The sequence below is a fragment of the Astatotilapia calliptera genome, chromosome 22 (genome assembly GCF_900246225.1).
Source record: "Astatotilapia calliptera chromosome 22, fAstCal1.2, whole genome shotgun sequence".
Classification (NCBI taxonomy): domain Eukaryota; kingdom Metazoa; phylum Chordata; class Actinopteri; order Cichliformes; family Cichlidae; genus Astatotilapia; species Astatotilapia calliptera.
Window position 1 is genome coordinate 19,648,546 of NC_039322.1, and position 13,206 is coordinate 19,661,751.

The 13,206-nt window shown below is 42.9% G+C and overlaps 1 protein-coding gene across 12 annotated transcripts in view; it reads left to right on the forward strand.

The window, feature by feature from the left end:
* dync1i1a (dynein cytoplasmic 1 intermediate chain 1a) overlaps positions 1-13,206 on the forward strand; it is a 67,349-nt gene that overhangs the window by 52,615 nt on the left and 1,528 nt on the right. For 11 of the 12 annotated variants that reach the window (XR_003270925.1, XM_026155365.1, XM_026155366.1 and 8 more), the window contains 2 exons: positions 6,010-6,150; positions 9,721-9,846. Coding sequence is in view for 11 of the 12 variants with exons in the window: in XM_026155365.1 (XP_026011150.1) it covers positions 6,010-6,150; positions 9,721-9,846 (267 nt within the window). In the remaining variant the exon portion in view is untranslated. Of the gene's footprint in view, positions 1-6,009; positions 6,151-9,720; positions 9,847-13,206 lie in introns of those variants that run through there. The other variant, XM_026155376.1, reaches the window with a different exon arrangement.

Sequence of the window (13,206 nt, forward strand, 5' to 3'; positions counted from 1 at the left end):
TGGAAATTGTTATCTTAGGCAATGTTTCTGGCTACTAGCTTATGGCTAGTGACTGAATTTGCTAGCTGATTGTATAAATAGTAGAGATAGCTAGCAAATTGTTACAGTTGCCTGTAATTTGCATGGAAGACACCAACTTCTCTACAAACACTCGCAATCCAAAGCTTTTTGCAACCAATTTCACTTCTCACTAACCAGTCAGGGAATATGTTTTTCCTTAATGACCAGTGGTTGCCAGGGCATCACAGACTGGTTGTTTACGAGACCTTAGCTGATAAATGGCTTGCTGAATGTAATCACAAAAAGCGGTAAGGTGAGAGTAGTCAGGGTCAGCATTAAAATGAAACGTTTTAAACGTGTGTGTGTGTTCCTGATGAAGGCTATCTGAGGCCTGAACGATCCAAGAGGTTAAAAGAAGATTGATATTAGGAATATGAATTAAAGCTGAGGTGCAAATAACAAAAGAAAATGTGACAATCAGTTTTTACTATTAATCAGTTAATGGTTAGTAGTAAAAATTTATGCTAATTTTGAATTACAGAGGTTATCATGATACATACATGCATAGGGTGATATCGTGTACAGCCCAAAATCAGAGGCATACCTCCTTGGTGTAGTAAAAATACATAATTCATATTGCATATCAGCTTTATGCAGGATCCAGTTACAGTTTTCATTCTTGGCTGTGACAGCCAATAAAGCACTCTGATGACTTTTAGCCCATGTTAGCATGCAGCCAGTCCATAAGTCTTGTGCAGCGGGTCCCGTGACACATATTAAAACATTTCTGTGGATTTTCATCAGAAGAGTGTGTTATTTTTCAGGATTTGGGAATTCCCTTTCCTTTGAGGGTCACCACAGGAATGTGTGTCTGTCTCTTATCCCACATAACCCATATTTGTGTGTGGGCAGGAGGAATACCTGAGTGTGCGTGTGTGTGTGTGTGTGTGTGTGTGTGTGTGTGTGTGTAAATACAGACACACCACACATGCCTCATGGTACACCTTAAGCAAGCTGCCTTTGCTTGCCTAAAATCCCCTCGAGGTTTGCCTTCAGCCCTCCAATCATAAGCATCACAAACTGTTTTGAACACACGCGCGCATGCACGTTTGCAGCAAATTTCCTCTGCATTCACGTGCGTTTGCCCTCACGGTTCAAAAAGGCCGTCCTACAGACGTCTGCGTATGTTTTTACACTCAGCGGTGCAAATATTGTGGTTAGTGAAACCATTCTGAGTCGGCCAGAGTGTGAAGATGTCGCGACCGCTGGGAGTGGGTTTATGATTGTGCATAACTTGAACCACCTTGCACGCTTGACCCCAAAACCAGCATCTATGAAATGATTGGATGGAGCACAATTACTCCACTGTTGCTGTTCTTAAGAAGGTAATCAAAGGCCTGCGTCCCTGTCGGGTCAGATGATTGTTAGCGAGCGTTTATAATATTTCAGGTGAACATCTGTAGATACGCTGACTCGTCACTTCATTAGTTACAGCTTGTTACCACCAGGTTTGACCCCCTTTTACCTTCAAAACTGTCTTAATTCTTTGTGGCATTGTTTCAAAACACTGCTGGAAACGCCCTGAGACATTTTGGTCTATACTGACATGACAGCACCACGCAGTTACGACAAATTTGTGTCTGCACATCCATGATATGAATCTCCCATGTCACCACATCCCAAAGGTCTTTTGAGTGCAGCGTTAAGTTCAAGCTTTGCGACACATCGTTCCTTCCTATCAGCTCAAAGCAGTCTGGCCATTCTCCACTGACCACTGCCATCAACAAGCCATTTTCACTCACAGAACTGCTGCTCACTGAATACTTTCTCTTTTTCAGACCATCCTCTGCAAACCCAGTTGAGACAGTTGTGCTCACTTTGAATTTTAGCAGGTCATCTTGACCATGACATGGTCAAGCGTATGTCAGGAGAAAAAACGTTTTGGTTGGGATCTTGCAGCACAGCGCATGAAGGAAGAATTTCTCATTTAAGGACAGCATCTCCATTCCCTTGGGGCGCATGTTTATTAAAACTATCAAACTAGTGCGATTTTTGAGATGCAAATGCAGCGAGGATAGAAGCGGTGAAATTATATGACTGGCTGCTGCTGAGATGAGTGTTTTGGATCCCTATGGATGGCTGCGTGATGAGATGTTTTCTGAGAGAACGGCTTCCTCCTTGACATTTTGATTTCCGAGACAGTTAATGCAATTTGATATTTTATTATTAATGCCAAGGTGGTGCCTGCATTTTTGGCAACGATATCCAAATGATTGAATGCTAAACTTGCATTAGGTTCTCATTTTTTGTCATTGCTTCACTGTGATGCTAAATATCAGTGCCCAGTTTTTCAGTGTTGGTTTTCAGGCTTGTCAAGGCTCTGCAGCTTTTCAGCACAGAAAAGATAATGACATCCAGTTACTTCATGTGTGGCGCCACAAGGATTAAGCTTCATTTAAAGATTAGTTTAAAGACTTATTCACCTAAATTATCTTCCTTAAAATTGGTAGATATAGACAAAATAGTAGTTTACATTATGAGTACCCAGTATAATACCGAGAGGGCTTTATTCATCTTATTTTGTCTTCCAGGTTTATTCATTACTTTGAGTCACGGCCAAATGACACATAGGACAAATTTCAGAAAGTTACCTTGAATGGGAAACAGAGGTGTTTTGCTTCAAGACTGATTATCTCGATAAAATCACACGTGCAGTGTAACCGGCTGTCATAAAACCCCGAAAATAAGAACAAGTAAGCGAGAGAGAGAGAACATAAACAGGTACGACTTCGATCGAACGCTGGAACTGCGAGATGGAGAAAAATGACCTCTGCTGTCATCCTGCCGGCTGGAAAACAGGTTCAATCGAGCCTTGAAATTGGCTTGGCTCAGTTTGTTTGTGTTTGTGTGCGAGTGTATGCGAGTGCGCGCTCTCAGATCTGCCGTAGAGTGAGGGAGTAAAGGTGATGGAGAGAAAGGAGCAGGAATGAGAGAGAAAGGGAGAGACTGCATTCTTTCATTTGCTGTTCTAGCCAGCCTGTCTCCTCTCTTCCACTCCTCCCACTCTACCTGCAAGGAATGTAGTTTGTATGCTTCTTGAATCTTAACAGTCAGCTTGGGAAAAGGTTTTTTTTTTTTTAACACACATATTAAGCTGTACTGACCCTATGTGGGACACATGGGGTTTGTATTACATATCTGAGTTTTTGATCAGCAAAAGATCGTGACCTTTTTTATATCACAGAAAGGTGTGGGAACCTGTCTGGTGTGGGAATTTGTTCTGTGCCCGAGTAATTTGACCCCCAAAGTCCAGTTTGTTTGACTAGTATAGTGTCTGTGTATGATGTTTGGACACAGCTAATTTTGCTGAGCCCAGGCCCGCTTGATGAAGTGGACTCTGGGCATATACAGGGAGTGCAGAATTATTAGGCAAGTTGTATTTTTGAGGAATAATTTTATTATTGAACAACAACCATGTTCTCAATGAACCCAAAAAACTCATTAATATCAAAGCTGAATGTTTTTGGAAGTAGTTTGTAGTTTGTTTTTAGTTTTAGCTATTTTAGGGGGATATCTGTGTGTGCAGGTGACTATTACTGTGCATAATTATTAGGCAACTTAACAAAAAACAAATATATACCCATTTCAATTATTTATTTTTACCAGTGAGACCAATATAACATCTCCACATTCACAAATATACATTTCTGACATTCAAAAACAAAACAAAAACAAATCAGCGACCAATATAGCCACCTTTCTTTGCAAGGACACTCAAAAGCCTGCCATCCATGGATTCTGTCAGTGTTTTGATCTGTTCACCATCAACATTGCGTGCAGCAGCAACCACAGCCTCCCAGACACTGTTCAGAGAGGTGTACTGTTTTCCCTCCTTGTAAATCTCACATTTGATGATGGACCACAGGTTCTCAATGGGGTTCAGATCAGGTGAACAAGGAGGCCATGTCATTAGTTTTTCTTCTTTTATACCCTTTCTTGCCAGCCACGCTGTGGAGTACTTGGACGCGTGTGATGGAGCATTGTCCTGCATGAAAATCATGTTTTTCTTGAAGGATGCAGACTTCTTCCTGTACCACTGCTTGAAGAAGGTGTCTTCCAGAAACTGGCAGTAGGACTGGGAGTTGAGCTTGACTCCATCCTCAACCTGAAAAGGCCCCACAAGCTCATCTTTGATGATACCAGCCCAAACCAGTACTCCACCTCCACCTTGCTGCCATCTGAGTCGGACTGGAGCTCTCTGCCCTTTACCAATCCAGCCACGGGCCCATCCATCTGGCCCATCAAGACTCACTCTCACTTCATCAGTCCATAAAACCTTAGAAAAATCAGTCTTGAGATATTTCTTGGCCCAGTCTTGACGTTTCAGCTTGTGTGTCTTGTTCAGTGGTGGTCGTCTTTCAGCCTTTCTTACCTTGGCCATGTCTCTGAGTATTGCACACCTTGTGCTTTTGGGCACTCCAGTGATGTTGCAGCTCTGAAATATGGCCAAACTGGTGGCAAGTGGCATCTTGGCAGCTGCACGCTTGACTTTTCTCAGTTCATGGGCAGTTATTTTGCGCCTTGGTTTTTCCACACGCTTCTTGCGACCCTGTTGACTATTTTGAATGAAACGCTTGATTGTTCGATGATCACGCTTCAGAAGCTTTGCAATTTTGAGACTGCTGCATCCCTCTGCAAGAGATCTCACTATTTTTGACTTTTCTGAGCCTGTCAAGTCCTTCTTTTGACCCGTTTTGCCAAAGGAAAGGACGTTGCCTAATAATTATGCACACCTGATATAGGGTGTTGATGTCATTAGACCACACCCCTTCTCATTACAGAGATGCACATCACCTAATATGCTTAATTGGTAGTAGGCTTTCGAGCCTATACAGCTTGGAGTAAGACAACATGCATGAAGAGGATGATGTGGACAAAATACTCATTTGCCTAATAATTCTGCACTCCCTGTACTGTTACATCATAATGAAGTGTGTGTTGGAAAAACAGACGGAGGAGTTGAGATGCTTCTTTACGTTAAGGATGAAGGAAAGACAGTGAAGAGGAAATTACTGAGAGTTAAAGAGCGTACTGGCAGCACGGGCATGGAGAGGGAGAGGCATTTGTGATCAGGCATGGACTGAGACAACTGCCCCTAGTGTGAGTAAACTGCAGCACAAGCAGTAGCCTTCACCAACTGGTCTTTCTCCCAGAGGTTAGTGTAGTTCAAGGTCAAAGTTCAATCAGCTCTCATTGTAGGCAGCTGTGTTGTCCTGCATAGTGCAGTGCATGCACCACAAAACCAAACATGCACAGTAAGGGAGGACGCCGGTGCGAGAGCTGACTGCATCTGTTCTCTGACCTCTGACTTTGTCACGAGGACTTTATGGAGACGCAACGTCACAAACACATAATTGTTTAGGTCAGTATAATGGGATGAGTTTGTCTACCAGACGAGGAATGACAGATTTGTTTCGGAAGTGTAAAACGATGCCTCTGAGCACATAAATAACATATAGATCTCTCTGTTAGATTTAGTTTCAGTGTTAAATAGTTGGTTTAAACCATTATCAGTCAGGTTCTCCTTGCACACCTGCAAGGACACACACACACAAACACACACCTTCCTGTGCACCATTGTCCATCCCGCCTCCTCCTCCTATTTTTCTGTCTCTGTTTCTCTCTCACAGCTGTTGTGTTGAGGTTACAGTACACCTTGTGGAGAGGCCTTCTCTTTCATCTCTCCCAGCGGTTTTATGGCGCTGTGTGAATGTGCTAGGCTTTTTAATTAGGCTCTGCACCCAGACAGGCCCCAAGGCTGAGGCAGCGCCACTCTGTCTGAAGCTCCCTCACTCCCTCTCTCAATTCCTTTTCCCTCTCTCTCTGGTATGTCATCCGCTGTAATCCGTCGCTCTCCGCGTTTTCTCTGCTTCTTCTTCTTTTTTTTTCACACCATGTCACTCATACACGCTCGCACAGATATCCTCTTTTTTTCCTCCTCTCTTTCAGCACAACAAGCCTCTGTACTCGTTTGAAGACAACGCCGATTATGTGTATGATGTCATGTGGTCGCCCGTGCACCCTGCCATGTTTGCTGCCGTGGATGGCATGGGCCGCCTGGACCTGTGGAACCTCAACAATGACACTGAGGTGTGTGCATACTCTGTATGTGTGTGCGTGAATGTAGCTAATACAGGCCGTGATGGGTGTGGTTTGTGTGTCATCTCTTTGTGTGTTGATGTGCGTGTGTTTGGTGTCCTCAGGGCCTGTTGCTGGGCCTCAGCCCGAACCACACAACCAAACATCCAAGACTTTTCCCTCCCATCAACCCCTCCACCACCAGTCCCTCCACATCCCTCCCAACACACACACAATTCCAGATTCCCCCGTGGGCGTTTCCCACAGACCTTGCTTTAAATCAGACTTTGACATCTCCTTATCCCAGCTCCCACCCAGCCATCCCGCTAACATTTCTACAACCTCTCTCCAATGTTCAGGGAACCTCAGGACCCCACAAACCCCGTCCCATCATCCTCCCACACAGTGTCCCTTCGAAGGGGAACACAGATGTGCCGGAGACCATGAGCAAAGCCCCAGCCCTCAGTCCACAGTTCCATGAAAATAATAATAATGATAAAAAAAAAGAAACTTCAGACCAGGGGTTGAGTTTCGCAAGGCTGTGGGGCAAGCAGTTATTTTAAGACGAGTGCATTTAAGGCCACTGGAGGACACGTCATAGTATTAAACAGTTTGCAGACAGTGTTATACAGTGAGCAAAATAAAAACACAGCTTATTTTTCTTTTAAAGGTCGCACACACTTACAAAAAGTGGAATCAGGGTTTTTTTTGTTTTGTTTTAACACACATGTACAATAAGATACAGTGTAAAAGTAGGGACGCATTGACTGAAATTCTGGGCCAATATTGCCATTGATGTTTACAGTGCTTATGGTTGGGATATATTCTGGTACAGGTAAATTGCAGATTGAAGTCACCTGAGGTCTGTTTTCTTACCAGTTATGTGCATAATCCTAGCTCCGATGTCTGCTATAGGACAAACATGTATTAGTCAGCCAACAAAGGTCAAAAACATTAAATCTTTATTTCTCAGGAAGATGCTGTAAAACCTTTTGAAAGGAATCCGATATAGGTCAGTGAGTCAGTGAAGCTCACTTCTGAATGATGACAATGATTCGGAGATGTTGAGGATGTGCCAAAGTGTTGGTAGCGCTGCTGTTTTTGCTGCTGTTAGCTTGATTCTGATGCTTGAGGTAATGTAATCAAACTGTTTATTAGAGGGAAAGTGTGATTTCTAGGACACTTCAGCCTAACATTAGCTGGGATGTTAGCTATAATGTTAGCTTATAACCAGCTATTGTTGTTGTCAGCTGTCCGGAGACGGGAGGGTCGCATGTGTAATCTGCTGACAATAAGTAACCGGGATAATGTCAGGAATAAATCAGCCTATTTATGCACGTTTTTGTGTGTTAGAGTTCAGGAGATGAGGCTTGAGATGTTGGTAGCGTTGTCTCTTTCCTTTCCCTCCTCCTCTGATAATAAACCATACGTATGATCCTTCGAATCTTTGCTCTGAAGACGCAGGCACAAATTCAAATGTCCTTCCATGGACACGAATAGCCACGACTACTTTTTCTCCACAGCCTCCACATATGGAGTCCATGTATGTGGCCAGTCTCTAGCCACATATTTATAACGCTGTTAGTCAAAAGGGAGATGTCCTTCCCAGCTACTGTATTCAAATATGGTGGGAGAACATGGCGGTTTCCACAAACCGCAAAGCCACTCCTATGTATTTTTAATGGATTAATTATACGTTTCTGAACATTAGTTTGTTGGAAGATGTAATTACAAACTATTCAGTGTATATTTCAGAGTACAGTGTCCCTTTTTCCTTATTATGTAACATCGCAAATTTACTGACTATACCTTTAATCTAAGCTAACTGTCATGGCTGCAGCCTCATATTTAATGGACAGATGAGCATCAAACTGTCGAGCTAAGAAGCAGAATCCACATTTCTTAAAATCATACTTTGTTACAACTCTGGGAGCAGAGTGGACACCAAACCTTTGATCACTCGGGTAAAAGTAGAGATAAAAGGATCCTCCTTTCTCCTTCTCTTTTGGTTTCCATGGAGACAACACCTACTCTCCATCCTCTCTCATAATGTTCTTTCACTCTCAGCGTCTCATTTTCTTCAGTCTACGTACATAAATAAAATTGGATTTGGTGTCGCATCTCTTCATCTGCTAAGCCCGTTACTCTCAGCCGGGTCCATCGGTAGCTGAGAGTCCTCCCTCCCTCTGCAGCGCAGATGACAAGTTTCCCAGGCTTCCCTCAACAGCAGCCTTTTCACAGACAGAGGAAGAGTTCATTATCGGCGGCCTAACTCGACTAACAATGTGCTTTATGAGAAACATTTGCTCAGACACACACACACACACACACACACAGGCGGATGTATCGAACACATGCGCGCACACTGCCTCGCGCGCAGTCTAATAGCAACAGGCTTCCATTGTTATCGTCATATTAAAAACACACAGGCATAACGACATTAACAGAGCTTGCGCGGTGCGCCTGGTTCTCATTTCCAGTGCGCACACGTACGCGCACGCATGCACAACCAATTTAGAGCGCTCAGTTCGGATCCGCTCGTGCAGCATGCGGTTAGCGCTGCTTTCAAATACGCAGAAGCTCTGTGTGTGAGGCGACATGATGCCAAGGCCTCTGTCTCCACCGGTGACATATGTCAGACTCGCCTGCCGCATGTCAGGAGCAGTTCATGTAGACTGTGCACGTGGCTTCAGGGGGTTCTGAAGGTGCAGTGTGAGCACTGCTGTTCACCCACAACAGCAAAGTGAGTTATTACACTGTAAATATCCTGTTGTGTCTACAAGTTGTAATTTGACAGCTTTGTTTTTCTTACCGTCTCGTATAGCTGGATAAAGTGGCCCTTTATAAATAGTAAATTTGCTAAATTTGACCATAATGGTATAATGCTTCCATTTACCAATAAACTATAAAGGGAATCGTTTAAACAGCGATTATGGTCGTAAAAAATGAGGGCCGAGAGGCATGATTTATGCCTAAATGTTTACTTCACTGTATTTTCCTTTAAAATCAAAGGAATATGAGAGGAATTTAAGACTAAATTACAAAGTCACTCATTGACTTTTTTTTTCTTTTTTGAGGAATAAAATTCCCAAACACAAACAGCAGCTGTAACAGAAGCTGTTTGTTAAGTGCTCTGTTTAACACTCACGTTTCCATATTGCTGTTTATTTGCTTCCTGTTGATTCGGCCTGTTCCTTACCACAAAAGCACGATCCGATATCCCCGTGCTGGTGTCGATCCTGGATCGTCAAAACTAACGTTGGTCCAAAGTTCAACATTGCAACTGACCAATCACATTATGATGTCAGAGTTTACCAGCACACCAATCATATCCTAACCTGACCTTAACCACCTCCTTTTTTAAAAAGATTTTTTCATGAGTGAACATCGGGAGGTTTTGGTCGCTTGCAGTGTTAAACCTCGAGCAGCATTAATTTTGATGATCAGGAACATAACCAAGACCAACTCGGGGATAGCAGACACACCTACGTGTTTACACACCACATTTTACACTCAGTTATCCGTGAACTGTTTGATTTGTTGTTTAACGGTGTGGGTTTGTTTGAACTCTTTGCCTGCCAGGTACCCACTGCCAGCGTGACCATTGAGGGAGCTTCAGCACTCAACAGAGTCCGCTGGTCTTCAGGAGGGAAGGAGGTGGCTGTGGGCGACTCGGAGGGTCGAGTTTGGATCTACGATACAGGAGAGGTACTCGAATTAACTGTATAGCTGACATGTGCTTACACGTTACTTAATTAAGACATTTATAGAATATTTGTGGCAACCTAAAAAAAGTGCAGGATAATGATTACAGAGTAATAATCGTAGCATTTCCAGAAATATTACACTCGGTTGTTTCTCATATGATGTTAAAATTTTGGCAGTGTGCTCTGGGCTTTTACAAAAAGTCTGCTGAGTTCATTTTTTTAATTCACTTTGAGTGCCGTGGTGCACGGAGCCAGGAGTTCTCGTGGGTTTAGTTTTCAAACAGTCAAGATTTAATTACCGCCTAGGTGCCAAAAGCTTGAGTGAACTGCAATGACCAAAGTTTATTGCCACATAGAGCGATTTTTTTTTAGTGCCTGAAATTTAACTTACTGATCTTTTTAAATGGATAATAGTTAAAGCTCATCACAAACACCTCTTTTTCACTTTAATTCTAAACAAAAACCCATCATGTGGTGAAAAAACTTTAATCATCATTTTATAAATATATACTGTGATTCATGTGTGTTTGAGCCACTGACATTATTGTGTAATAATAAGGTTGTTTTTTTTTCAGTAAAACCTGCACATACAAATAATTCATCTATTTAGGTCTCGTTCTTCAGTGTATAAAGCCCCCACTAGGTTCATCTGAGTGAAAAGAAACATTCACACTCTCCGGATGTCTCTGCGACCTTCAAACCAAAAAGTTGATTTTGGAGATAAAACTGACGTTTACATCAGATCAGTGTTTAGAACACAAGACGGCATTAAATGTGCCATTAAAACTATATACATTGGAAATACTGAGCTAATGACATTGAATCAAAAATCCTTTCTTTGCCTGTTCTCTGGAAATTTGAGTACTGGACTTGACCTCAGTGAACACCTGAGTCATGTGTAGCCACTCATTTCAGCAAGGCGTTACCAATGGGTGACATCACAGTAGCTCCGCCCATCTTTTGTTCTGTGTTTCTACAAATTGAGTCACTGAAGTGGAATTCATGGTTCCACATTTGTGTCAGATTAGTGAATAATTAGCAACCAATTAACACATTTCCTTGAACTGGATGAGAACAATATGAGAGTACAGAGAGAAGAAAGAGAAACACAGTGGACAGTTTTCATTGTTTTACACACTTGATGTGTAAAACACACCTATTCTTATTACGGTCGTTCCCAGCGGCTGGAATTTCTTGGTTTTTCAAATTTTATGTATGCAAATAAACAGATCTGCATTTTTTGACAGGGACATTCTGAACACAAAAGTGTGTTCAGTGTGTTATTTGTCACACAACAAGTTTGCATTTGAAGCTAAGCTTAGCGAAGCTAAACGACCAGAGCAGTGAACAGTACTGGTTACTCTGCGTATTCTGGACACTGCCCCCTTGTGAATGTACACAGCAACAACATTGGATCCCTGTAGGACCAGTGCACAAACACGCCTTTAACCATCCCTCATTTAGTTTATGTTTTTAAGGAGGCAGAGGCCAGTGTTAGTAAATCTACCCATAATTTTAAAAACAAACAGTTTAGATGGTTAAAATCCTGCTTGGCGATGTGTGGTCCTGCAAGCTCCACCCACAAAGAAAGCAGCAACCCGTAAGCAACCATAAGCAGGGGGGTGAGGGGTTAAGTAATTTCCCTAGACCTTTATTTAGATCTTTCTCCCTGCTTTGTTAAACCCCCTCAAAAAGGTTCCTGCAGTGGAAACGTTTGATATTTTTGTGCCCCATCTCTTTCATGTGAAACGGCCTCCACGTGACACTGCTGTCACCACAAAGCGGCCAGCCCGTATGTTCTCTCATGTTTAGAGAGCTCTGGTTAGGATCCCAAGTGAGTGCAGCCTAGCCTAGCTGCTCGGCTAATTTTAGCATCTTTTTTTTTTTGTTGTGTGGTAAACTGGAGAGGGGCTGAGCTGGTGGACTCCATGCTGAGTTCATGGTAACCATGAGAGTCATCAATAAGAGCGAGCGGGGCTGAAAGGTTTTATGACTCCAACAAGCTAAGAGTTTGTGTGTGTGTGTGTGTGTGTGTGTGTGTGTGTGTGTGTGTGTGTGTGTGTGTGTGTGTGTATGTATTGTGGGTATTAAAGTCACTACAAACTCCCCCATACAGCTATAACTGGGAACAGCATGTGAAAAAAAGAGATGGCCAGCAGTTTCATCCAGAGAGCTGTGGTCCTGGGACTTAGAGCAGCCCTTTAGAGTTTTCCAGTGCAGTAAAATACCAAATACTGTTATTTCTGTTTTATTTTACTGAGTACAAATGAGAAAAAACTGTGTCATCAGAGATTAGAGCAGTTTTTATTAGGACCTTACTGGTATTGCTCTGTTTTTCCAGATCATGTTCCTCAGCATGAAGCATTTTGAAGCTGCTGCTGTTTAAAAACCTGACTTCAGCCCAGCCAGCCGTGTTTCTGAGCCTCTTGTCTTGCTGCTAACGCTGAAGTCACTCAGGCACCAAGTACACAACGATCTGCCAGAGCCCCCCGCTGTGGCCAGCCCAGCCCCTTGGGGGGTGGTTCAAAATGGCTGTCTCCCTCTTCCTGGTTCCTGATTAATTACAGCCTGGGCAGGCAAAGCGGTTGCAGGCATCTTGGGTGGCGACTTCAGTCCCACTCACTCTGACTCCTGCTGTGCACAACTCTAGCAAGACACTTTATGAGGAATAAAACACAGTTTGACATCTCATACTGGCCTCATGTTCTCTTATCAAACACCAAAGTGAACCTGTGACGCTCATAGTTCTGTTCTGAATGCTTATACAAACACAGGCTTCAGACTGCTCTGAATACTCTGTTTGCAATGATTATTTTTACCTTTTTGGTCAGTATGATGCTGATGTGGTGATGTCACGGCTTTGGCTGTGAGTACAGAAGCGTTGCTATCATAGATCAGCATCATAGGCCGTGCTTCCAGTGACAGTATCTGATTGACCAATTTGATGTCTCAGCAGCAATTAAATGAACTATCAATGAAATTATGGAAAACATTTATGGCCCCGAATATTGAATCCATGTGATTTCATTGATGACTTTGCCTTTAGAGCTCGGATGTGAATTTCTTTGCTACTAGGAAGAATTAGTGATCGCATTGATTTTCTGGGAACTACTTTGGATCATTAAGCAGTTGTACAGGTTGCCTGGTGTGAGGGAGCCTTTCTGCAAATAACCACACAGGTCGTCTCAGACTGACTGCAGTGACTCTGAGCAAGTGACAGGCTTGTAATAATAATTGTCTTATTTTAGATCACCAACACGTTTATATAAGCTTGCACTGATGACTGCAACTCCTCTCTTTGCAGTAGGGGACTCGACTCAACTGGTTGCCAGCTGGTTGTATTGTGGTTCTATTCCTATAT